Below are 27,384 nucleotides of genomic sequence, written 5' to 3'. Positions count from 1 at the left end.
TAAGTAGAATGCGCATCCTGCTGTCATTTGAATCATCAATTTTAGACATCAGCCACATCTTTTTTATGGTGATGAGAGTTTTACGCTACCATCCATCTGCTTCATACACTCATCTCCCACTTACAATGTAGTTAAAGTTTTTGGTTAAATCAGTATTCAGTATTTTCACTTTTAACACCTTACAAATATTGTTCACTGCTGAAAGTTTTAGTATATTTAATTGTGATTGGCTTAAAAAAAAACTTTTTAGAACAATACTAGAATTATATAAAAAACTTTAGGTAGTACACATAGAGTTATATCCTGTATACCTTGCTTCTCTTATTAACATGTTAGTGTAGTACATTTGTTACAATTAATGAACCAATATAGTTATATTACTAGGAACTAGTGTCTATGCATGCTGTCACGTCCAGCTCTGAGACCCCATGGCCTGTATCCCGCCAGTCTCCTCAGTCCATTGGATTTTCCAGGCAAGAATACTGGAGTGGGTTACATTTCCTCCGGGGAATCTTCCCAACCTGGGGATAAGAACTTATCTCTTGCATTGGCAGGCAGATTCTTTACCCCTGAGCCACCTGAGAGGCCCATTATTAATTGGAGACCATAGTTTATTCAGATTGCCTTTGTTTTTGCCTAATGTCCTTTTTCTAAGATTTCATGCAAGATACCACATTACATTTAGTTGTCATGTCTCCTTCTGTTACTCTTGGTTGTAATGGTTTCTTAGACTTTCTTTCCTTCAATGACTTTACTGGGTTTTTTTGTTTTTCTTGAGGTAGAACATACCTTGATTTTTTTTTTTTTTTCATTTGGCTGGTGCTTTTTTTTTTTCCCCTCCAATCTATTGCCAGTTTTTTCCATGTCTTCCTACAGTACGTTTCCCACAGGACCACTCGGATCAAGTAATTCAACCATTCCAACTGCCTTCCCTAGGGCTTGCTCTCCTGAGGATTTCGGTTTTCTCGGAACTGATGCTCTCCGAGCATGTTGTACCTCTGGATTTGCCCTGAACTTTGGAATTGCCTGTACCTTTCTCTTGAGATCCATTCCCTATATCCTGAGTTTCATGCTTTCTTCCTTCTTGATTTATTCCCTTGTGTTGGAATAGTATGTTCTCCAGTGGTTTCCTCGGTTAAAAAGAAGATATGGCAGAAAGTATTAGGAAAGCAGCTCTCACAGTGTCCTCTTCTTGAGTCAGACTGCTCTGGCCTGGACTGGTTGTCTCTGTTTGCCTGTTGTACAGAGGGTCCTAAAGATTCCTTTCGCTTCTCCCCCTGGCTTCCTATTCTCTATAACCCACATTTTCCTCTTTCTTGATTTATTCCTTCATTTGGGTAGATATACAGTTCTTGAAAATGATGCATAGAAACTTACTTTTGAGACTTTATTTTGCCTTTGTCCTTGATAACTTAAGTGGTCATATGTTGGACATTGCTTCCTTCTCTATAACCTTGCAGTGTTGCTATTGAGAATTCCAAAGCCATTCTGCTTTCAGATCTTTTGTATATGCATTTTCCCTTCACCCCTACCCCTTTCCAGAATGTAAGATGTCATTTTTTTCCTTCAGTGTTCTAAATCTCATACAGATTTGCTGTAGTATGCATCTGTTTTCATCCTGTGTGAGTGCTTTCAATCTGGAAACACGAAATTCAGTTCTGGGCATTTTCTTGAGTTATTTCACTCATGATTTTCTCACTTCTATATTCTCTCTTCTGTTTCATTATTTGGATATTGGATGTTCTCGACTGATGATGTTTATTTTCTTATTTTGCGTCTGTTATTTTGTTCTACTCTCTGAGTTTACCCTCATTTTCTAATTGGATTTAAGTAGCTGCTGCTTGTTTCACAGATGCAATGCCTTCCTGTATCTCTCTGAGAATATTAGTGATAGTTTTAAAGTTTCTTTTTTCCTCCTTGTTCCTGTTTCCTCAAAATTATTTTTCTGTTTTTATCTCTCTTGCATGTTAGCTGCTTTCCTCAGATATTTGTTAATTTTTGGATGTCTTCTCAAGATTAACAGTGGGAACTGAAGCCGATGGAAGCTCTGTCAAACTTAAAGAAAAACATTTTTCCAGGTTTCTTCAGGTATAATTGACAAAAACTGTATGTTTTGTCATATGTTTTATAGATTGGGTGTATGTTAAGCATCCAGTCTAGCTGGCTATCAGGTCCTGCCTCATATGAAGGCCGCCAGCCTGTTGATGGGTAGGGCTGTGTCCCAGTGGGGCTGACTGCTTAGGACTGGTGTTGACCTGCTCCTTGTGGGGGTTAAGCCCCTGGTGTTGGTAGGCTAGAGGGAGGATTCCAAAATCGTGCCTGCCAGCATCAGTGCTCCCGTAGTAGAAACGAGCTCCCCGAAATGGCTACTGCCAGTATCTGTGTTCTCAGGGGGAGTACCAGTTGCCTCCTGGTACTGTGTATCAGGTCCTCCAAGATCAGGAGAAGTGTCTAAGCCTCCTTTTGGATCGTTACCTCTGTGCTGGGACTTGGAGCGTGTGAGAACGTGCATGTGCCCTTTAAGGAGGGTCTGTTTCGCACAGCCCTATGGCTCCTGTACGCAAGCCCCATTGGCCATAGCCAGATGTTCTGAGTACCCGTCTTCCCACTGTAGGACCTCCAGGCTGGGAAGCCCGGTGTGGGGCTTGCACCCCTCCTAGGGGAGAACATCTCCAGTTGTGATGATCCTTCCATTTGTGTTGTTGCCTACTCCAGGAAGGTGGGTCTTGACTGAAGCAACACTCTGGCCCCTCTACAAGGTCTCATTGTGGGTCTGTCTTTATACTTTTAGTGGTGTAAGGTCTTTTCCACTGGTCTTCAGATCAGTCTCATCAATTGAAAGTGAAAGTGAAGTCGCTCAGTTGTATCCAACCGTTTGCGACCCCATGGAGTGTAGCCTACCAGGCACCTCTGTCCATGGGATTTTCCAGGCAATAGTACTGGAGCAGATTGCCATTTCCTTCTCCAGAGGATCTTCCCAACCCAGGGATCGAACCCAGGTCTCCTGCATTGTAGACAGATGCTTAACCATCTGAGCCACCAGGGAAGTCTCATCAATAGTTGCTTGTAAATAGTCTTAGTTTTTTGTGTGCCTGTGGGAGGAGCTGAGCTCAAGTTCTTCCTACTCTGCCATGTTGGCCACACTTATCAAATCTGAAAATCACTGAAGAGTGACCTCACTGGGCTGTTTGTAGGGAAGTTCCAATGTTGGTGTTTCTAGAGTTTCCTTCTCTTGGGCTCATCAGATCTCCCAGAGAAAATCTTCCACTTTCTTGCCTGGAAGGTAAAGGTATAGCTGTCAGCCTCTATGAGGTTTTAATACTCATCATTCAACATGTGTATGATCACGTGCCCCTAGGCCTCAACTATTTTTTGATGAAAGTTCCCATGCCCTCAGGTGGGCAAGTCATTTTCCAAGGTAAAGACTCTCTTTTTCACTCTCTCTCTCTCCAGGAAATATCCTCTGGAATTATGCCAATGTGGAAGAGGGGATTGAAGGATTTTCCCACTCAACTTTCACTCAGTCTTCCTTCTAGCCTGCCTATCTCCCATTCTAGATGAGGTGTATCTTCTCTGTCCCCTCTCACTGAGCCTTTTGGGTATCGTCCTGTGTAAATCAGGTTGATTTTCCGCTTTCTCACTGCTGGCTTAAATTTGGCTTTTTCTTGTTTACCAGAATGATTGCTTCTCATTCATCTCCTTTCTAGTTTATAAAAATCTTTTTGTTGTTCTCTCTTCTGCTTTTCCTATCTTTATTTATTTATTGTTTTTAAGGAGAAATTCCTTTTCATTTTACTGCTGCTAGAAGAAGCAGTGAAGTTAATTATGTATGTTCAATTCGTTATCTTAACCCAGAAATCCTAACAGTTTTTTTTTTAAGTGCAACATAATATTCATAGTGTAAGCACACCAAAATATTTTAATCCATAACATGATGGAATTCGTTTCTCTGCTCACAGTTACATAGCAGCTAACCTCCACGAGAGCCCCAATTAATTTTTGCCACCTGAGACTCAAGCCACTATATAGTCCCTCCTACACTGAATAGGCTAACCTTTGTAAGCAGCAGGATATTGCAGAAATGATGGAGTGTAAATTCTTAGTGTAGACGTAGTCTTCGCTCTGAGCTCTTTCAGATTTTTTGCTTTGGAGGAAGCCTCTGTCTCTAGGGAGAGGTCTGAGTGGCCAGGAGCTGAGGCCTCCTGCCAACAATTAACATTAACTTTCAAGGCCTGTGAGTGAACCACTTTGTCAATGCCTCCTGCAGCCTGGTAGACTCTTGAGATGACTGTAGCCTGGGTATACATCTTGTCTACCTCTTAAACTGCTCCCAGATTCCTGGACCAACAGAAACTCTATAAGTACTTCTTGCTTTAAGAAGCTAAAATTTGGGGATAACTTGTTACTCGATAATAGATCATTTATACAGTTTTTTTTTTTTTGGTCTGCTTGCATTCTTCTGGAAATTCCCTGTTCATACTGTGTTCATTTTTTATAGTGCTATTAAGAAAAATTATATATTCTTTACACATAAAATGTACACTAATCCTTTGTTATACATGTTGCAACTATCTTTTCAGTTTATTGAACATTTTTTTAACTTAATGGTCTTTGTTTTACATTAATTTAAAATCCTTATTTAGCCTTATATAGTATAATCTTTCCCCCAAAGTCTTTGTTTTGGTTTTTGTAATAAGGTTTTGTCTACCTTGAGGTGTTTTACAGTTCTGTTTTTCCACAGAGCTTTTTTACTACACGTGGAATTCATTTTAAAAATAAATTTTACTTTTCTTTCAGGTGGAGAGCCAGTTATTCATAAACTTTCATTACACCATTTATTTATACTATTTTAAACATTTACTAAAACTTTAATATTTAAATATTTATTAAAACTATATAAGTACTCAGCTATTTATTGAATAGCTTTTTTTCTTTTTTACCCTCATAGCTTTGAAATACCATTGTTGTTTCGTATTATGTTCCTATATATTAAGGAATCTATTTCTGAGCTATTTGGTTCCCTTTGCAGGTGTCTAATTTTAGCTGCCCTTCATAATTTGTCTAATTTTAGCTGCCCTTCGTTATTTGTCTAATTTTGCTCTGGGATCATACTGGTTTAAATACCATGACTTTATAGTATGTTTTGATGTCCTACAAATTAACTTATCCTCTCATTCTTTCTTTCCTTTTTTTGTTCAAACCTGCCCTGGCTATTCATTTTTCAAACAAGCTTGTCCCTTTTCTTAGCATGTTGGTTATTTGATTGTATTAGCTCTGTAAATTGTTTTGGTGAAAACTTACCCAAGTAAAGCAACAAACTATTGATTCTTCTCATTCAGAAATGTGATGCAACTATTTTCAAACTTGCTTTTGTGTCCTTGCATAGCTTTTTAGTTTTCTTCATATAAATCTTGCATGTTTCTTAAATTTTATCTTTAGAAATTTGTAAGTTTTTAATATTGTTATTCATGAAATTGTTTGGTTTTTCCCTGTTATTTTTGGATCGGTTAATGTTGGTATGTGTAAGCAAGTTATTGTCTATGAAATCTACTGATTCCTATGTGATGATTTACTCTCTGGCACCTTATGAAACTTTTATTCTAACAAATTTTTAGTTGATTCTGTTTTATGTATGTAGATAGTTTCATCTACAAATAACCTTAGTTTTATATATTCCAATCCAGTGTCTGTACCTGTTTATTTTGCTTTTCTTATTGTATTGAGTGGGGCCTCCAGCAAAATGTCAAACAATAATTGTGATAAAGTTATTAACATTATTCTTATGCTTCCTCCTGTGATGTTTAATGGGATATTTCCTGTAGGGTTGTGGTACTTTTATCAAATTAAAGCTGGTTTTGGTTTTTTCTTTTTTGCTGTTTCTAGGCTGTTAAGAATTATTAGGAAGAGGTGTACTGATTTATTAATGTTGCTTCAGAACTTACTGACATACTCATTTATCTTTGTTCTTTTCTAATCTGACAATGTTGAGATAGATATCAACAGATTTTCTAATGTTTAACTGTCTTTATATTTCTGGAATAAATCTTGTTTGGTCATGATATGCTAGTCTTAGAGTAGAATGTTGAATAAGTAATATATTTTAGATAGATATTGGTCAGGACTTATAAGTTGATATTTAAAGCAGTTTATCATTAAATATGCTGAAATATTTATCTACTCAATACTAGGTGTTGTATTTTCAGTGCATGGATTTCATACTCTGATTCCAGCAGAATTTTTTTCTCTCTTTCTTCTTTTTCCCCCCTCCTCTGCCACCCTCCCCCCACGCCTGCAGTGGAAGTGCAGAGCCCTAACCACTGGACTACCAGGGAAGTCCATATTCTTCTGTAATGTTTTTGCTTTTATTAACAGATATTAAGTGTACAACTTCTTATATAGTATTTGCCATGTGTTTTTATTAATGTTGTGAGGAGATACTATTTAGATGACCTGTTGGAGTGTAGAGAAGATATATAAGAACATCAGGATAATACATTGCCATGTTCTCTTACTTTAGTGCTATTCTCTTCTTTCCTTTATAGTGATTAACCCACAGAACTTGATTAGAAATTTACCTCTTCTAATTATTAGCTAGAATAATAATTAGCTCAGCTGGTAAAGAATCCACCTGCAATGCAGGAGACCCCAGTTCAATTCCTGGGTCAGGAAGATCCACTGGAGAAGGGATAGTCTACCCACTCCAGTATTCTTGGGCTTCCCTGGTGGCTCAGATGGTAAAGAATCCACTGGGTTCAACTCCTGGGCTGGGAAGATCCCCTGGAGAAAGGAATGGCTACCCACTCCAGTATTCTTGCCTGGAGAATGCCATGAACAGAGGAGCCTGGTGGGCTACAGTCTATGGGGTCACAGAGTTGGACACAACTGAGCAACTTTCACTTTCAATGTCATAGTTATTTATCTTCTCTGAGTTTTAATTATGCCATCTGAAATAATTGAAATAACAGTTACAGCTGAGCTTTTAGTCCCTCAAGAACATACCTGAGAACCTGTATATATTTTCAGCAAGGCAAAATTAAATTATACACAGCTATTAGTAGAATACAGCAAAAAAGAAAAAGGAAAAATCCATTTGGACAACTTGTCAGATCTTCTTGGACCCACACATTTCTGACTCTTAAATTCAAAGGTAAATAGGTGAGCTATGCCACCAGACAAAAATACATATGCCAGGCTACTAGCAGGCTGTTGTGAAAGGATCATATAAAAATCATATTAAAAGTTTCATCAGCAATCTATAGCACAAGGATTTTATGATTACACAATCCTCATTTACATTATACATTATACTCTTGAGACCTTAATAACCTGTTTCAACCAATCTTGAAATTGTTTCTGGGGGTGGAGCCTGCTGTCATCAGTAGCCATTATTTTAAAATAAAAACAGGAATACTACTTCTTAGTCCTTTAAAGTCCTACTGCACATAACACTTCCTCACACGAAGCTTAAATGAGACATGGGATGTAATAACATCCCACGTGGTAACTGCTGTATCCATTGGTTTTGTAAAGATGAGCATTTAAATGCTTATATAAAACTTTGAAGAAAAATGTGTCTATCAATATACCAAGAAGGGGATAAAAAAATCTTTTTTTTTTAAAATATTTTCTCTAGAATCTAGGAGGTGAGGCAGGTAAGTACATGGCACAATACAGTGTGATATAGTCACAGAGGCTAAGGGGAGCCTACAAGTTGGGCTCTGAGCCTGGGCAACGTGGAGCCCACAGAGCTATTTGGTCACATCTGGAGGTGTTGGCCAGTGGAAGAAAAGAGGAGGGCTAGTCTTCACAGGGCCAAGCCTATGGAGTTCTGAGGACACAACCTGGAGCTGCAAGTGTGTGGGTGAGGGCTTCACCTAAGGTTACGGTCCACATCAGACAAGTTCTTAAAGCAAAAGGCCTGATTAGTCCTCTTTTCCATGACTAAGGTCTCATCACAAACTTAAGAGGAGTTTCAAGCTGAAAGGGCCCCCTGGCCTCAAGAGCAAACTAGGCGCAGCCATTTACCTGCAGCCCAAGAAGCTCTTTGGACAACTCACCTTCAAGTTTCTATTCTGCTCCCTGCTCTAACCTAAGAGAGAAACTCGTGGTTTGCAAAGGTATCCTGATAACCACATTGCTCAACTGGAGCACTTTTATCTTTCAGGTACTTTCAGGTAATTAGCTTCTGGCCAAAGGGGCACATTCCAGCCCTTGCCTTTCTTTTTTTTTCTTCTGTTTTCTCTTATAGTTAAGAAACTCTATACCGACAGCATTTTAGAACTGGAGCAAGAAGTCGGAATGTTTGTCTCCGTGAGCAGCCGATTTTCGGCCTCTGTATTCTGTGGTTCGACGGCTAACTCAGAACTAGACGCTGACCCTGGCACCGAAGGGGAACAGGAAAGTCTTGGTAAAAGTAGTGCAGGGTTCGCTGCTGTTCATGCCAACCGAGAGTTAAAGCGAAAACTCAACCAACCAAAACAAAATCCAGAAGCTCCATGCTTTTCTGTTCCTTGTCTTGCGATCTGTTACGGGTGGCGTTTTGCAAACTGCAAATCCAGTGCCTGCTCGAGCCTCCAGGGCAGGGAGCGCCTGGGTGCGGCCCTGTCCCCGGCGCGGTGGCGCGCACACCCCTTTTCTGCAGACTCACAGGTTTCCAGGCCCCGCCTCCTCCGGGCCCAGCTGATCTCCGCGGCCCTTCGGGCCTGGAACCCAGGCGCCGGGAGAGAGCCCCAGGCCGCCCTGGGAGCGGCGGGCGGCGGCGGAGCCGGGCCGGAGCCGCGCGGTCTCCCGCTCCCGCCGGCTCGGGGCAGGGGGGCGGGGCGGCCGGGCCGGGGGCGGGGCGGCGGCCGCGGCCGTGAGCCCGCCCCTCCTCGCCCTCCGCCGGCCGGCCGGCGCGACCATGGAGGTCTACATCCCGTCCTTTCGCTACGAGGAGAGTGACCTGGAGCGGGGGTACACGGTAGGTCCGGACAGGGCCCGCGAGCCGGACCTGCGGCTGCCGAGCCCGGGCGGTGCCCCCGGCCGCCGCCGCCCCTGCGCGGGGCTGTGTGCGCGTGCGGCGGGGGGATTCCTTCGCTCCTCTCCCTCCTCTCCCCTCCCCTCCCCCGGCCCATTGGGACGGCTGCGCCCGGGCGCGGTTGTCTAGGAAACGGGCGCCCCCTCCCTGGCGCGGCGGCGGCGGCGGGCTCCCGGGGCGCCCCGGTTTAGTCCCTTCCCCCTCCCAGCCCCGCTCCCGGCCTCCAGGCTGCAGCGCCGGGAGTCGAGTCCTCGGACGCGGCGCTTGCGGTTCTCCCCGCCGCCCGCCCCCTGGAGCCCGGGATGGACTGCACTGGTTCTGGCTCAGCTGCCCGCTCCGTCCAGACAAGTGGCTTTTGCCGCGGGCTGATGCTGTTGGTTTCCAAGTTCGGTAGGGATTCATTCAGATGGAAAACATGCTCATTAAGAAAAATAATCATCTGTAGAATTTATTCGCCCAAGTGAACACATGAGTTGCTTTTAGATGAATTCCAAAGTTTTGTTTGTTTGCTGTTTCTAGTTCTGCAGTGCCTTGGAATGGCAAAGTCAGGTACTCACTGAGCACCTGTTCTATACCTAGGGGGGACTGCGGTCTCAGAAATGAGAAACAGGGTCCCCGCTTTCACTAGTGGAGGAGTGGCGGGGAGGGCAGGGACCATGCCTGGAGCCTCTGGGTGATAAGTTTCGTATGGGAACAGTTGATTCCCCGGTGAACTTAGACATCTTCATCTAGACAGTCATTGCTAGAGGGGGAAATGCCTCACCCTGGACATGCCTGACCTTGGACAATTTTATTTCCATTTAGAGTTGGTAGGCTTTGGAGGGACTTGCGTAGAGCACTATGAAGGATTTTTATTTTATTCACTTCTAATTCACTGGCTAAACTCCAGTTGCATTAATTTGGCAGAGCAGTATTTTAATCTCTGTCTTCTCTGAAGATTGTTGGGTTTTGGTCACAGCTTATTTGGACCCTTGTTTTTTCATAAAGAGGATTAAATCACCCTCTCAAAGGAATTTTTAGAATTAAGAGTAGTGATTGAAAAAAGAAAATCCAAGAAGTATGTGGGTTTCTAGAATTAGTAGACTGCTGGGTCCATGTACCCCCAAAACAAGTTCTCAAAGTCCCTTCCCTTGGTGGGGGGATGGGGAGGCTTCAACCAAGGGAGAGCTGAGCTCCGTGGCCCTTATCTATATAAACAAATGAATTATGAATTTGATTAAAAATATACCATGTCGTATTTTAAAAGGGAAGGGGGAATGAATTTGAATGTGAACCTATTTAGGCTTTTTCCTTAGGCCTAAACCCTTGGTTGTCTTTCATTCTTTAGGTGTCTCACCTGTCCCATCAGCCCCAGTCAGCATCAACAGTCACGGGAGTCCTTCCATCTTTAGGGCATTCTTTAAGGATTTGGAGATTAAAAAGGCTGCTTGTCACAGCCCTTGGTCTCAGTAGTCCAAGCTAAAAGTTAATTACCTTCTCAAATAAGCACTGAAGTGAATCAGAATGATTGATTTTCTTCCATTAGAGGATCTGTGTTTTTAACCCAAGTTTTTGTGTTTCTTTTTTTACTGGTGTTATGGCCAGCCATGTGCCAGACTCCAGGTAGTGGATTAAACTGATTTGGAAGGCACCTTTGTCTTGGTAAACTTGGTGGTTAGAAGATTGCTTCTCTAAGGACAGCTTGTGTGCTTTTTTAAAAGTTTACTTAAACGATGACTTCCCTGGTGGCTCAGATAGTAAAGCATCTGCCTGCATTGCTGGAGACCAGGGTTCAGTCCCTGGGTGGGGAAGATCTCCTGGAGAAGGCAATGGCAAACCACTCCAGTATTCTTGCCTGGAAATCCCATGGATGGAGGAATCTGCTGGCTACAGTCCATGGGGTCACAAAGAGTTGGACATGACTGAGAGACTTCACTTTCACTTCACTTTCAAAAAAACAATCCTAATGTATTTAGGTTAGTAGCAGTTTGTTACTTCTGCAAGTGATTCTTTTTCCTTTGTGAGTTTGTGAAGCAGATACTTTGTATCCTTGGCATAACAGTTTAGTAATTGCTAGGCAGTTTATTCATTCAGCAGGTATTAACTGGAGTGCCTGCTGTGGGTCTCTATTCTGGATGCTAGGAAGTTAGCACCTTCTTACAAAAAACCCAGAATTTAAAAGTTTAATCTCAGTTCTAATCTCATTTTCCTAGGTAAAATCATGTATGTGCGTGCATGCTAGGTTGCTTCAGTCGTGTCCAATTCCTTGCAACCCCATGGACTGTAACCCTCCAGGCTCCTCTATCCATGGGATTCTCCAGACAAGAATACTGGAGTGGGTTTGCATTTCTTCCCAACCCAGGGATTGAACCAGACTCTCTTGTCTCCTGCATTGGCATAGCAGGCTCTTTACCACTAGCGCCACTTGGGAAGTCTCCAAATAACATATATTTTACTATAAAAGTTACATTTTTACTTTAGTGACTGTGCTTTAAATTTAAGAAATATTAATTTGCAATCTAACAAATTCAGTGGTAGGACATTTTAAGTAGAGGATGATTTTCTCTCCTTGCTTCTTGTCCCATGCCCTCAGAGATAAGGCATAGGGGTAATTTCTTAGAGACTTTCCCCCCTATGCTATGAAAACATGTTTTTTTCCTTTTTAGAATAAATAGCTGTATAAATTTCACTATAGCTGTCATCGTATAACTTATGGATATCTTTCGGTCCCAATATGGACGGGATTGTATCTTTCTTAGTGATAGCAAAGGAATATTTCACGGAAGGAATGTACCATAATTTGTTTACACAGATCTCTGCTGATGGCCGTTGACATTTGCTTCTAATTTTTTAGCAACTATGTCAAATATGTTGAAATAAGACATCCCTATACATGCCTTTTTATGCAAGGTACTAGGATTTCTGTAGAACCTTAAATAGAAGGGGTACTTCTGGCCCTCTAAGTTTTTATCAGTATTGCTCAAGCCCTGTTATTCAAAAAAACATATGCAAAGTTATGCTCTGTGTACAAAGTAATTTACCTTTAAAGACTGAATGTTTGCCCTTTGATTATTTAAACATTTACTGTGGGCCTGCACTGCGTACGTTAGGTGGGGAACTGAATGGTGGAAGGATCTTGTTCCTTCCTTGGGGACTCTCAGCCCATCCTGCAGGGGCCAGGTGGAGAAGAGTTAGGGTGCTAATGTCAGCTGGAGTCTTGAGGAAGAGAAAGAACTGGGCAGTTCTGCTCTGCCTTAGGATGGTGTGCTGGGGGTGGGGGAAGGGTGCTCAGGAATGCTGACTTTTGAAATCTGATGAGGTTTTTGCTGGGATTGTGAATTCTAAAAAGAGGAAGTGCGGGGCAAAATTTTTTCACCCAGTGAGGAGGGGAAAGGCATTTTAAACTCCCAGATCCACCAAAACAAATAGACAAACAAAAGCAACAATAAAAAGAACACTTCTACATCATTGTAGTTTACAAAGAAGCAGAAAAGGATATTGTAACAAAATGCAAGTCAACCCTTCCCACCCCACCCCCCACCCTCCACTGTGCCTTTATTTAATATCTGTTCCCATTCTAGTCATAAGCTCCTTGAGGCTAGGAGAATGTCAGTCTCCTATGCTTATCCATGTTGTCCTGGGCTCATGCATATTGTTCAGGGTTTATCCATAGTGAAAATTCACTATAAATAGTGAATGACTGAGTTTTCTGACAGAAGAAAGTCAGTAGAGAGAAGTCACTGGGCTTTAGTGATCCTGAGGTGTGAAACAGCTTCTCGAGTTGTACCGGCCTGGTGCCGAGTGATTCCTGATGGAAAGAGGTGTGGAGAGACCAGCTCACTAGCCTTGAGAACCGTAAAGGGGTCTGGACTTCAGCTTCAGACTATGGGACGTCGCTAGAGTTTTCAGGAAGGAAGTAACATGACTAGATTTGCATTTAGAAGGATGACCCTGGAGCATTAATCATGGAGGAGATGCTTGCAAAATGACCAAGAAGAGGATGAGGGCTGAACTAAGGCAGCTGGGCAGGGAAGGGGGTGGGTCTTACAGGAATCCCCAGGGTCTCATGACTAGATGTGAGGCATTAGGGTGACTCCTGCGATCAGGGTTGCCAGGGACCAGAAAAGAACTGGCACACAGTCAGTTTCATTTGGGAGCCTGTTGGGCCTTTTTGTGGCAGATGAAGCTATTTTGTTCTGGAATTCAGGATACATAGAGAGGTCAAGGCTAGAAATATGGCTCCAGGGGGTCTTTTAGCATCAAACAAGGAAAAAACCGTATAAGTTGATGCTCTTCTCAGGAAAAGCATGTAAAAGTGAGGAAGGAGGCAGGACTCCTCAGCACAGGAGCCAGAGCAACAAGGAAACCCAGGGGTGTGAGGCAGAAGAGAAAAAAGAGTAGACGCTTTACAAGGAGCAAAGCGCTGGATGCGACTCTGCCCTTTCCAGGAGAGGATGGAGCACAGTCCACTGGACATGAGAGTAAGCAGGTCCTGGGTGCCCATCCTATAGGCTAGTATTGATATTTTCTGTTTTCAGATACATGGTTAGTAAAAACAAAATGGGCTTCCCTCATAGCTCAGTTGTTAAAGAATCTGCCTGCATTGTAGGATACCTGGGTTCAATTCTTGGGTTGGGAAGATCCCCCGGAGAAGGAAATGGTAACCCACTCCAGTATTCTTGCCTGGAGAATCCCATGGACAGAGGAGCCTGGCGGGCTATAGTCCATGGGGTTGCAAGAGTCAGACACGACTTAGCGACTAAAGAGAGAGACAGAAAAACTAAAGAAAACTAGAAAGACTGTTCAGGGAACAACATAAAAGTCTGAATGTATTAGATTTCATTTTCCATAGTTGTAAAAATCAAGGCATTGAATTAGATAGATTTTCAAGTCCGTTTTAATTATATGTGTGTGATTGAGTGTGTGGTGCTTATACAAATCTGTCTTTTTCTTGAGATCTCAGTTCTTTTACTGATTTATTTTCTATCATGTTTCTTAGTGCATAAGGCACCTCCATATGTACATAGTCATAATATCGAGATCTGTGTAGGGATTAGTTAGTTAGTTAAGTCGCTCAGTCGTGTCCGACTCTTTGCGACCCTATGGACTATAGCCCACCAGGCTCCTCCATCCATGGGATTCTCCAGGCAAGAATACTGGGGTGGGTTGCCATTTCCTTCTCCAGGGGATCTTCCCGACCCAGGGATTGAACCCAGGTCTCCCACATTAGAGGCAGACACTTTAACCTCTTAGCCACCAGGGAAGAGCTTGGGATAGTAGGGATAGTTACTTTAATATTTTCTGGATTAAAATATAGAAATTGAACAATATAATGAACTGCCATTTGCTCATTACTCACCTTCAATATTTTACAATACTTATTTCATTCACCACCTTTCATTCTTCCATTTAAAGCAATTCTGCAGTATTTTAAAGCAAATCCAAAATAAAGTTTCACCTGTAAATATTTTACTGTGAATATCTGTCAGCTAGACTTTAAAGAAACATAACCAAAAGGTAAATATTACTGCAAGGTTAGCAAAACCTTAATATCATCCCAACTCTTAGTTATTTTTGTTGTTTTTAATATAACCCCAGTGTAGATATTGCCTGAGAGTTAACAGTGATCTGTGGCAAGTATTATTACTACCATTTTATATTTGTAAGAATGAGTCCGAGAGATTAAGGGGGCCTAGCCACTTCCTCTCTCTGTTTACCTTCGTCCTCAGAGTAGCTTCCACCTAGTGACAAAATGGTAACATGCTTCAGATTTAAAAAAACAAACGCATTGTATTCTACAACATCCAGAGGAAGAGAGGATGCTCCTTCAGAGCAAGGGCACCTTTCTTCCTTTGTATCTCATTATCCCTAGTTGGTTCCTCAACGGATGCCATTGCCAGGGGGATTCTGTGTGCTGATTGGCTGTCTTCACTATGTTTATTACCGTCACCATGGCAAGGATAAGTTAACCAGATGGAAAATAGTTAGGGGGCATCTCTGGAGCTAGGAATGAGGTCAGTTCATTCCGGCCACCTAACCCTGTGGACACCGCAGTGGGAGAAGCTCAGAAGGATGGTGAAGCCACAATGCCCACAACAGTACCTTCCAGTCACCTTTCTTTATAAGCATCTTTGATGCCGAAGGCCTCCGTGTAACGAGGGCATAGCTGGCACAGTGCCTCACACATGGTAAACTCCTAGCATAAACGAACATTAAACATGTGTTGAGTAATTAAGTCAACCACGAAAGACAAGACAAGCAGTTTGAAAATATTCTCGACCATTAACAAATAGAATGCTACATTCACTTGGAAATTCAAAATTTTACAAGATGATTGAATTTTGCAAGGATGGTGCTTAGAAATTGATCGATTCTTTTCAAATAAGCTTTTGATTTTGAAATAATTTTAGATTTGCAGAAAAGTTGCAAAATTAGTACCAACAGTTCCATATACCGCTCACCTAGTTTCCTTTTTAACATCATCCATTGCCATGGTAATGTCAAACCAAGGAAACTAGCACCAGTACCTTGTTAACTAACTAAACTCCAGACTCTTTGGATTTCACCAATTTTTCCGCTCATGTCCTTTTTCTGTTCCAGGATCTCATCCAGGATACCACAATGCATTTAGTTCCATCTGCTTTGAAATGATGCCGTGTTTGTAGTCCCAGGCTATAGCACACTGTCTAAAAACGAGGCAGGCGTGTTATTAGATATGAACTTGTATGGATTAAATCAAATTTTGATTATTTCAGATGTTTCCAAAAGGGTTGGACACAACTTAGCAATTAAACAACAGAAGAGGATACTAGTACAGGCATGCTGCTGCTGCTAAGTCGCTTCAGTCGTGTCCGACTCTGTGCGACCCCATAGACGGCAGCCCACCAGGCTCCCCCGTCCCTGGGATCCTCCAGGCAAGAACACTGGGGTGGGTTGCCATTTCCTTCTCCAATGCATGAAAGTGAAAAGTGAAAGTGAAGTCGCTCAGTCATGTCTGACTCTTAGGAACCTCATGGACCACAGCCCACCAGGCTCCTCCGTCCATGCGATTTTCCAGCCAAGAGTACTGGAATGGGGTGCCAGTACAGGCATACCTCAGAGTTATTTCAAGTTCAGTTCCAGGTTACCACAGTAAAGCAAATATCTCAAATCTAGTCACACAAATGTTTTGGTTTCCAAGAACTATAAAAATTATATTTATATTCTGCTGCTGCTAAGTTGCTTCAGTCATGTCCAATTCTGTGCAACCCCATAGACTGTAGCCCACCAGGCTCCTCTGTCCCTGAGACTCTCCAGGCAAGAATACTGGAGCAGGTTGCCAGTTCCTTCTCCAATGCATGCATGCATGCTAAGTCGCTTCAGTCATGTCCAACTCTGTGTGACCCTATGGACATTAGCCCACCAGGCTCCTCTGTCCACAGGATTCTCCAGGCAAGAATACTGGCATGGGTTGCCATTTCCTTCTCCAGTAGTCTATTAAGTGAGTGGTAGCATTATGCCTAAAAAACCAATTTATACACCTTAACTAAAAAAATACCTCACTGCTAAAAACGCTCACTTTCGTCAGAGCCTTCAGTGAATGATAATCTTTATACTGGTCGCAGGTCTTGCCATGATGTTGGTGTCTGCTGACTGATCGGAGTGATGGTTGCTGAAGGTTGGGGTGCTTTGGCTATTTCTTAAAATAAGACAACAGTGAAGTTTCTGCATTGATGAACTCTTCCTTTCATGAATGATTTCTCTCCAGCAGGCAATGCTGTTTGATAGGATTTTACCCACAGAACTTCTTTCAAAATCGGAGTCAGTCCTCTCACACCCTATTGCTGCTTTATCAACTCAGTTTATGTCATTTTCTAAATCCGTTGCTATCATTTCAACAATCTTCATAGCATCTTCACTGAGAGTAGATTCCATCTCAAGAAACCACTTCTATTGCTCATAAGAAGCAACTCCTCATCCGTTTATATCTTCTCATGAGATTACAGCAGTTCAGTCACTTCTTCAGGCTCCACTTCTCGCTTTCTTGCTGTTTCCAATACATCCACAGTGACCTCCTCCACTGGAGGCTTAGATGTCTCAAAGTCATCCATGAAGGGTTGGAATCGCCTTCTTCCAGACATCTGGTTATATTGATGTTTTGACTTTTTACCATTAATCATGAATGTCCTTAATGGCATGTCAAATGGTGAATCCTTTCCAGAGGTTTTCAGTTTACTTTGCCTAGCCAGATCTATCAGAGGAATCACTGTCTGTGGCCGCTATAGTCTTACAAAATATGTTTCTTAAGAAGTAAGACTTGAAGGTTGAAACTGCTCCTTAATCCGTGGCACAGGCTATAGATAGATGTTGTGTTAGCAGGCAGGAAAACAGTATGAATTTCTTTGTTTCCATCAGAGCTTTCGGGTGACCAGGTGCATTGTCAATGAGCAGTCATATTTTGAATCTTTTTTTTCTGAGCAGTAGGCCTCAACAGTGGGCTTAAAGTGTTTGATAAGCCATGTTGTCAACATGTACTGTCACCTCAGCTTTGCTGTTCCATTTAGAGAGCACAGGCAGGGTAGATTAAGCTAATTCTCGAGGACTTTCGTAATAGTGAAGGAGCATTGACTTTATCTTCAATCACCATTTGCATTAGCCCCTAACAAGAGGCTCACCCTCCCCTTTGAGCTTTGCAGCCAGGCCTTGACTTCTCCTCTCTGCCTACGGGAAGCCCTAGATGACATCCTCTTCCAATAGAAGGCTGTTTCACCTACACTCAAAGTCTGCTGTGTACTGCCACCACCTTCATCTTCATTCATTATCTTAGCTGGATGTTCTGGATAACTTGCCGCAGGTTCCACATCAGCACTTACTGCTTCACCTTGCGCTCTGATGTTATGGAGACTTCTTTCCTTCAGCCTCATGAACCAAACGCTGCTAGCTTCAAACTTCTCTTCTGCAACTGCCTAACCTCCCTCAGCCTTCACAGAACTGAAGAGAGTTGGGGCCTTGTTTGAATTAGGCTTTGGCTTAAAAGATGTTGTGGCTGGTGTGATAGTCTATCCAGACCATTACATCCTTCTCCGTGTCAGCAGTAAAATTGTTTACCTTTTTTGATCATTTGTATGTTCACTGGAGTAGCATTTTTAATCTCCTTCAAGAACTTGTCCTTTGCAATTCACAAGCTTGGCTCGCTGTTTGGTGGAAGAGGTCTAGTTTTTAGCTTAACTTGGCTTTCAGCATACTTTCCTCACTAAGCTTTCATCATTTCTGGCTTTTGGTTTAAAGTGACAGATGTGTGACTCTTCCTTCCACTTGTACACTTAGAGGCTATTGTAGGATTTTTAATTCGTCTGATTCCAGGTTCTGCCTATTGTGTGTATTGCTGTGTCTCAGGGACTAGGGAGGCCCAAGACGAGGAGAGAGAGATGGTGAATGATCAGTTTGTGGAGCAGTCAAACTTAACATTTATCCATTAAATGTGCTGTCTTATCTGGGCACAGTTTGTGGTGCCCCCAAACATTGGCAGTAGTAACATCAAAGATCAGTGATCACAGATCACTGTAATAAAAATAATAGTAGTGAAAATGTTTGAAATATTGCACGAATTACCAAAATGTGACACGGACACGAAATGAACAAATGCTGTTGGAAAAATGATGCTAATAGACCTGTTTCACATAGGGTTGCCACAAACCTTCAATTTTTAAAAAAATGCAGTTTATGCAAAGTGCAATAAAATGAGGTCTGTCTGTACCTACTTTGTAGGATGGTTTAAGGATGGGGAAAGAATCTTTACAAAGTGTAAGGAATGCTGTCTCTAGCTATGTTCATGATTTATTCATATTATTTCAAGTATGAACTGCCTTGAAGGTTACTTTTTTTTTAAAGTTTTTTAATGTGACTTAATAATGTAAACCAAAGTCCAGAATAAATATTTGTGTTGTATAAGACAAACTTCTTGTAGATACTTTGAAGTACTACAGAAGGAACACTTACATTTAACCAACTCATAGTCTTATTACAGCTTTTGACTGTGTGTTCAATTCAGATTTAGTTTTCTAGCCTTATTTACTACATTTTTTCCTCCAAGATCCTAGCGACTAATGTTTTTACATAAATGTTAGGCTGTCTTCTGGAGGGCGTGGGGATACACACGTCCCATGTTCTCCATTCTCTTGCATTCCCCACTGCACCTCTCCAAAACAAGAGAGTCATCAAGCACATACCTTGTTTTCTTATGTTGGTTTTGCAAGTACTCATTCAGATTTTTAATGCGATTTCCTGTTATTTTGCTTTATATGTGTCTGTTCTAATTTTCAATTGTATGTCTTTGTTGACTTCCTTGCTTTCTAGTATAACAAGATGTTCCCAGTAAATCTTTTACCTTTCCAGCCCCAGATTTGGAATTAGCTTTTTCTCTAATGGTCCCTGGTTCCCTTTAGTGGGAAATGATTCAGGGACCATGATCTGGACACGGGATACACACAGTCAGCTTTCTGGGTCTCTGTGGGCTTCGCACCCATCCAACCAACCAAAACCTTTTCGCAGTTTGTTGACTCCGGATGCCAAATGGGCCCATATGGAGAGCTGATTGTGCCCCCTGTACTGTGCCCTTTTATGTGAAGGACTTGAGCATACACAGAGTGTGAGGTTGCCTGGGGCTCCTGGAACTCATCCCCCAGGGCTTCCAAGGGCTGACTGGGTTTGTGGAGATTTCTAGACCTTTTTCTATGGTCAAGGTAGGAATTTATCTTCTTAGTCTCTTGTGTCTTCAACTGTGTCTTCTTTCTCCCACACTAAAAATCTCAATACAGTTGTCCTTCGTTATCTGTGACCCGTTGGTTCTGGGATCCTGTCTGCATACTCAGATTCGAGGATGTTAAAGCCCTGTGGTCAGCCTCTGATAACACCAACTAGCTACCCATTCTCATTTTATTTTATACTCTTGTTATGTGTTAAAGTGTTAGTCGCTCAGTCATGTCCAACTCTTTGCAACCCAAGAATGTAGCCCACAAGGCTCTTCTGTCTATGGAATTCTCCAGGCAAGAATACTAGAGTGGGTAGCCATTCCCTTCCCCAGGGGATCTTCCCCACCCAAGGATCAAACCCAGGTCCCGTGCATTGCAGATTCTTTACTGTCTGAGCCACCAGGGATGTTTAAAAATTAATTTTGTTTTGAACTTGTGTAAAGTATCTGCTGCGTCAGGTCTGTCTGCAGAAATCTAGCTTCTGTTTGTGTCCTCTTCACCCTAAGAGGGTGCCATCGACGTCCATTAAGAAAAAAGTTATGGTTTATCCTTATATTTCAAATATATATGCACAAATACAAATATACTTGTTCCCCTACTCTCTTTCTTAGATTGAACAGTAGAACACTAAGACATCTTCTTCCTCCTGCTTTTTTTTTTTTTTTAACGTAACAGTATATCCTGGAGAAGACCCCACGGGCATATGCGGAGATCCCGTGTTATTTTCTATAGCCCTTTGCTTTCTGTTGTTGGCTACATCGCTACCCTTGTCCATATTCTTTTTGTGTGTTTGTCAATGTCTCTTTAGATTCCTGGCAGTGGGTTATGAGATCAAAAGGCAAATGAGTACGTAATTTTGCCAGGTATTGTCAAATTCCCTTCCTGGGATTGTGCGACTCTGCACTCCCATAGCAGTTTATGAGAGTACTGGTTTCCTCACAGGCTTGCCAACTGAGTATGTTGTCAGGCTTTTGGATTTTTGCCAATCTGATATGCGCACAGTATCTCCATGTAGTTTGCTGGCTGAATTCTGATGACTAGATTGGGTGTATTTGAAACAGTCTTTCTCCCCTTCTGGTTTCCGCCCTCCCCCGCCCCCACTTAAGGGATTAGTGTGGGTATTTGAAATACATGGCTGTCCTCTTGTTGATTTTTATTTAAAACACAGATTACTGCAGGTTTCACCTTATAATTTTTATTCTAAGGTAGAACCAATATGGGGGTTGAGTCTCACGATCTGCTTTTTCTTAGTTCTTCGAATTTAGATAAATTTAGGAATTTAGAAGTTGTTTTAAAAACTATGAGCTTCTCTCTCCTGTACCTTCCATGTTCTCTCTACCTTGCTGCTGCTGCTGCTGCTGCTAAGTCGCTTCAGTCATGTCTGACTCTGTGCGACCCCATAGATGGCAGCCCACCAGGCTCCCCCATCCCTGGGATTCTCCAGGCAAGAACACTGGAGTGGGTTGCCATTTCCTCTCCAATGCATGAAAGTGAAAAATGAAAGGGAAGTCGCTCAGTCGTGCCCAACTCTTAGCAACCCCATAGACTGCAGCCCACCAGGCTCCTCCATCCATGGGATTTTCCAGGCAAGAGTACTGGAGTGGGTTGCCATTGCCTTCTCCCTATCTTGCTAGTGGAACTTAATCTTATTTTCAAAATTACAGAACCCATGGTATTACACAAGTGCAGTAGAGCAGAAATTCATTCTTATGGTTCTTATATGTCTCTCCTCTCTCAGGCAATGCACTGGTATTGAGTGTGCAGAGTAGCTGACTTCAAGGTTGTCCTGGAAGGATGATGGAAGGTTTGCCAGTTTGAGAAGGGGAGGAAGATCATTTCAGGTTCAAGAAAGGGCCTGGGGAAGGATGAAAAGTGTGAGTGGTTGTAAGGAGGGTAGGTGGTGGGGGCGGGCTGGAGTTTGAAGGGTGGGTTGAGTGGTTTAGTGTCGCTGTAGATGCCCAGATGAAATGTTGTCCTGGAAGTACTACAAGTAATGAGAGTATTTGTTTGCTTTTAAGAGGACAGAACTATCAGAGGCACAAATAACCAAAAACATATGATACGATAGTTTCACTGGTAATTAAAGAAGGGCAGAGTTGAAGATGAGTTTTTGCTTTTTTTGGTAATTTGAATAGGCAAAATGAAAAAGGTTGATAAAAGCCGGTACTGATGGTAAAGACAGGTTCTTTACTGTCTGTTGGACAGACCTCTCTGAAGGGGCAAAAAACATGAAGATATTTGTGTCCCGTGTGAATGCTCACTGAAGGGCGACCTCAGCAGAGGAGGATTTTAGTAGTCACATGGATAGGAGGACCTGTTCTGTAGATGCACGTCAGCTTCTTTCCCCAGCCACCCCTTTCTCTCATCCCTAAGGAGCTTATGAACAAGGCGTGGTGGCAGGGATGGAGGTTATGCATGCCCTTCCATTCACCAAGGCCAACCTGGCTACAGCCACTGATAAGTGCTGTCACTGCTCTGCCCTGTTGGAGAGGTCTGGCCACATGCCCTTCTTCACACGTCCCTGTCATCATTTTCCAGTCGTGTTCTCTGATCATCCAGCCAGATCATTGCTCACAACCTATGAATGTGGTAGCATGGAAGGTAACATCTGGTTATGTCTCCTTCCTAGCTGAGTGAACCACCAAGTGCATTGAATGATTAAAATTATTCTAATTCTTCGGGTGGATTTCCCTTCACCAGCGTTGTCCCTGGATGTCCCTGAAAGGGGCTTATTTTGTTGCAGGTGTGCACTTTCAGGTAACGCCTGCCTTTGGTGCAGGACTATCTGTCATCATCGTCATCATTTAGTCACTAAGTCGGGTCTGACTCTTTGCAACCCTGTGGGCTGCAGCATGCGAGGTTTCCCTTTCTTTCCTGAAATTTGCTCAGACTCATGTCCTTTGAATCTATGACATCATCCGATCATCTCATCCTCTGTCACCCCCTTCTCCTGCCTTCAATCTTTCCCAGCATCAGGGTCTTTTCCAGTGAATCACTGTTCGAATCATGTGACCAATGTATTGGAGCTTCAGCCATCTGTAGACCAGGCTCGAGTCTTCTATCACTTGATCATGAGGAATTCCCCCAAGAGGCCAGAGGTTAGACTTGGAGACAGAATGTAGTATAGCTGGAGTGGGAACCATGGGCCATTTGGGCCACTTCTTCAAGTAACCTGCTTGGACCGTCACAGCCTTCTTGGGCCCCATCACATCGGTACCACTTTGATTTGATGATGAAGTGTTGCTGTGTGTGCCCAGCATTATAGCCTGGTGAGTCTCAGGTAACACCCAGTTCATGAGGAACAGCTCAGGGTGCTTGGTAACTTGGTCCATGACTAAGTGTGCAAGCTCTGTTCAGGCTCAGTAGCAGGTAAAGAGCTGTTTCTCAAAGGAAGAGTTGGTATCCGCAGAGGGTGGCAGGGCTTTGCTCTAGAATCCTAAAGGCCTGGGCTGTGATGAGCCTACAAGGTCCTGCCAAAGGCTCCAAACATTGTCCGCATGTGCTCCTGCCCTTCTGGTACCGTCGGATATGCTGGATCGTCATGGAACTGGTAAAGCATGTTGAACAGCAGCAGGACCAGTTGCAGAGCCTCCCCTTGTTCTGGAGTCCACTCAAAACTAGCAGCTTTTTAGTTCATTGGCAAAGGCACTGGCATATATTGTGTCCAAAATCCAAAGAGGCCCATGACATTATGGAGGGCAACTTGCTTTATTCAACCCATCAGTTTAAATATTAATCTCATCCCAAAACACTTTCATAGAAACACCTAGAGTAATGTTTAACTGACTATCTGGGCACCATCACATTTTCTTCTAAAAGTAAAATCAGACACTTTATCTGTATATAAACATTGTGATGTTGTTCTCCCTTTTGTTGTTATTCAGATGGAAGTAACATGAGAAGATGAGCTCTTATATTTTATGATCTGAGATTTATTTTAAACTATGATTTAGTCCTTCCTACAGTTGGAAAGTTTGCCCTTCAAATACATACTATGGAAAGTTTGTACTTCCATTTTTGAAAAGTGATCATAGTGCAGGGAATAAAAGTTTATAGAGATGGTCTGTTTTCCTTGTTTATCGTTAGTGAACAATTAGATCTCATTGTCAGTAAAAATTGATGGCTGCAGCTTCCAAACTATCGAGCTTGTGCTAATAAATGCAACAGTTGTCCATAATGTGGTGGTAAATGACCTTTAAATGTAGATGTTTACAGAGACTGTCCTTGGGGAACAATTTAACTTCCAAATGACACCCATGAGTACTTGTTATCATTTAAATATGCTTCCTTTTGTCAATAGCAGAATAACAAATACTGGTTAGATTTCTAATGTTGATTCAGATACCAGGAAACCTGCTGAATAAATTAGTGTACATTTGATTTATATTGACCAAAATTTTTTACAGTTCTGTGTTACAGGTCAAGGTGACATGCATTTGAATGCATTTAGAGCAGAGGCCATGCTTGACTGACATGAATGCTTACACTGTTTTTAATTAACTTTTAAATATTATCCTAAAATTCCTTCTCAACTACCAGTTATTAGGTAGAGGATTGAAATTAACTTAGGACACTGGTGGCCACCTTATTTTAAAAATCAATAGTCTTGATCTCTCCCATAAAAATTATTGGAGTAAATTATTGTTACATTTTATAATTTCTAGGGAAGTTAGATCTGTTTTTCTCACCGTAGACTCTGAATTTATTGTCTGCAGGTTTTCCATTGATGGTTTTGCAGAAATAATCTGAGATAGCATGGAATACATTTGGCAAAGTAATGAATGAAGTCATACATAGTACAGGAAGTATTTTGTCAAGCAAATACATTTTTTCAGTTCCTTGAACTGTTTTTTTTTTTTTTTTTCTGATGTTGTGTGTGCCTAGAAAGGGGATGGTTTTCACAGTAAAGATGTGGATTAATTCTGTCAGCCATTCATTCGTAGTCCAAAGTAGTATCTGTTTTCAGGAAACTTTAATCCACACATGACTTGCTCTTTGAGAGAATATCTTCATAATAAATGCTGCTTCTTTTGCATATTAATATTGCTGGAAAGAAAGCATGTTGTTTTCAGTGTAGTTTTTTTCTCTTATGTCCTTTGTAAGAAGGTTTACATAATTCAGAAGTTTAGAACTGAAATGTGCAAAGGTTTTTATTCTTCTAAACTGTATTTGTTACCAATCAAAGAGTGTGCTTTGGGAATTTTGGGATAACCTTCTGAGCTTTGCTTCTCAAGGAAAGGGAGCCCAAAGCTCCTCTATTTTAAGACTTTTCATGTGAACATTTACAGCTGTAAGCAGAACTACCCTCTACAGCAGAGGTCCCCAACCTCTGGGATTTAATGCCTGCTGATCTGACCTTAGAGCTGGTGTAATAATAATAGGTATCAAGTGCACAATAAATGTGATACACTTGAATCATCCTGAAACCGTCCCTCCTGCCCTCGCCTACCACCATTCGTAGAAAAATTGGCTTCCAGGAAACTGATCCCTGGTGCCAGAAAGGTTGGGACCCTGGTCTAGAGCAAAGAGGATAACAGCTCTGCCCCCCGCCAGCGAATGGCAGAGTCCTGGGATGTCGGGTTAGTTTCAGCCACACTGTAGCTTTCGGCCCAGGTTTCAGTGCCCAGAACAGCCTCAACCTCATATAGTCAACAAGGTCAGAAGAAGTGACAGTGTTGAAAATGTGAATAAGTGAGAAAAGGAAGTGGAGATAATAAAATTGAAAGTGGTGAGAGAATGACCCATGTTCCCTGTGTGTATGAGATGAATCATCCAATAGCAGGAATGATTCGGAAGGACCGAGGGGAGAGTCAGGCAGCATTACTCTTAAGTGGACAGACGCTTGTGACTGACAGATGGGAAGACTAGGGTGTCAGCAACAACCCTGAGACAAGGCAGGGAGCTGGAGAAAAAGGCCAATGGCTGATGTGACAGTGCTGCTGGTGGATGGTCCACTGGGATGCTCTCCAAATGAGGGACTGAACTTCTGGTGCGAATAATTAGCTGCTAAAGCTCCGGTGCGCCCCTCTTGCTGCACATTGAAATCACCTGGAGATCTTTATAAGCTAGAGATGCCCAGGTCCCACCCTCAGAGTTAGATGGGTCTGGAGCATGGGTTGAACATTGGAATTTGTTTAAGTCCCTTGGGTGATTCTAAGTTGCACTAAATGTGTCCCCACAATGCTTGTAGAGATCACTAAGGCAGGTCACTTGCCCCAGCACATCTTAATAGCAGAAGTCATTGGTTCCTAAGAGAAATTTCACGCTCCACTCCCAGAGATTCTCATGTGTAGCTAAGGCCCAGGCTTTGGTAGGTTGAGCCCTTCAGGTGATTTTAATTTGTAGGTAAGCCCGCAAACTATGGAGTAGCTGGTTTTGAAAAGGATGCCCTGTACAGTGTATATTTAGCATGAAGGAGAAACGTCAGGTTTGTCTTAAAGCTTTAAAGGCTGGCTTATATTCCGATTTAGCCAAAGTGCACCTATGACTGAGTGCTTAGAACCCTCTTAAGTCTTTGGACTCATGAACAAATGAACTTAAGAAAAGCATTTGTGACATCAAGTTTGAGGAACTTCTAAGGCAAGTCACTAGCAAGCTTTGGTGTGAGACAGATCTGGTTCCATGTTCTGACTTGTAACTTCCCAGCCAGGGAACTCGTCGTCACCCTCCCCTGGCTCCCTAAAGCGCTGGCCTCAGTTTCCTCTCAAGGACCCCATGTGACTCGCTGTGTGGGGCAGCTATTATTTCTAATCCTTCTAATTAAATTTTTGCCAGTAGAGTTTAATATGTCATCATATAGTTTACCTTGCTTTCATCTATTAGGAAATTTTTTTCACCTTTGAGTAGTTTCATATTTTATTCACTGCTTTAAATGAATGATTTTTTATTTATCTTAGATTTTTATTGTATTTATTTATTTACTGATTTACAATGTTGTGTTAGTATCAGATATACAGCACAGTGATTCAGTTATATATATATATTCTTTTTCAGATTATTTTCCCTTATAGGTTGTTACAAGATATTGAGTATAGTTCCCTGTGCTATACAGTAAGTCATTGTTGGTTGTTTATTTTATGTATAGTAGCATGTATATTTTAATCCCAAACTCCTCATTTATCCTTCTCCCCTTTCCCTCTTGGGAACCATGTCTGTTTTCTATATCTGTGGGTCCATTTCTACCTTGTAAATAAGTTCATTTGTATCTTTTTAAGTGAATTAATTTTCAAAAGCATTATCCATAGACCCTTGCGATGCTTTCAGATTAGAGAATGACATCTGAAGTGTGCTTAAATGAAGAATGTTGATTATGTGGCCAAACAACCAATTTTTACAACTGCTATCTGTTGATTGATCACTGAGTGCCCAATGAAATTCCAGCCCCTCTGCTTCACCGTGGTCTCTTAACAGTGTTTGCAGGTAAAACTGAATTGCTTTCCTTCTTTCTCCTGATATAAGAAGGTCTTTTGTAAGAAGGCAGACAGCCAAAGCTAAATCTGTGTTTTAGCACATAGCTCTGACCTGGCAGAGGAGCTGGGCCAGTCCCTACCCAGACCCATTCTTGTACTTTGCTCTGAGCAAAGTAGAACTTTTGACTTCTGACTCATCAGCTTTAGCCAGGTTCAGATGACACCAGGTTGAGTAAATGTCATTATAACC

The 27,384-nt window shown here is 42.1% G+C and overlaps 1 protein-coding gene and 1 long non-coding RNA gene across 2 annotated transcripts in view; one reads left to right on the top strand and one right to left on the bottom strand.

Annotated features, from left to right (window-relative positions):
- Positions 1 to 847: 847 nt before the first annotated feature.
- Positions 848 to 8,808, bottom strand: LOC138441150 (uncharacterized). Its single transcript, XR_011257267.1, has 2 exons — positions 8,474 to 8,808; positions 848 to 3,276 (listed from the first exon to the last, which is right to left on the bottom strand). It is a non-coding gene; the product is annotated as an uncharacterized lncRNA (long non-coding RNA).
- Positions 8,663 to 27,384, top strand: part of SNX24 (sorting nexin 24) — a 173,999-nt gene continuing 155,277 nt past the window's right edge. The window contains exon 1 of the mRNA XM_069591679.1: positions 8,663 to 8,959. Within this exon, the coding sequence (XP_069447780.1) occupies positions 8,900 to 8,959 (60 nt within the window). The 5' untranslated portion in view covers positions 8,663 to 8,899. The remainder of the gene's footprint in view (positions 8,960 to 27,384) is intronic.

The sequence above is a fragment of the Ovis canadensis genome, chromosome 5 (genome assembly GCF_042477335.2).
Source record: "Ovis canadensis isolate MfBH-ARS-UI-01 breed Bighorn chromosome 5, ARS-UI_OviCan_v2, whole genome shotgun sequence".
Classification (NCBI taxonomy): domain Eukaryota; kingdom Metazoa; phylum Chordata; class Mammalia; order Artiodactyla; family Bovidae; genus Ovis; species Ovis canadensis.
The sequence above is the reverse complement of the archived record's forward strand: the minus strand, read 5'-3'. Positions and strand labels throughout refer to the sequence as shown.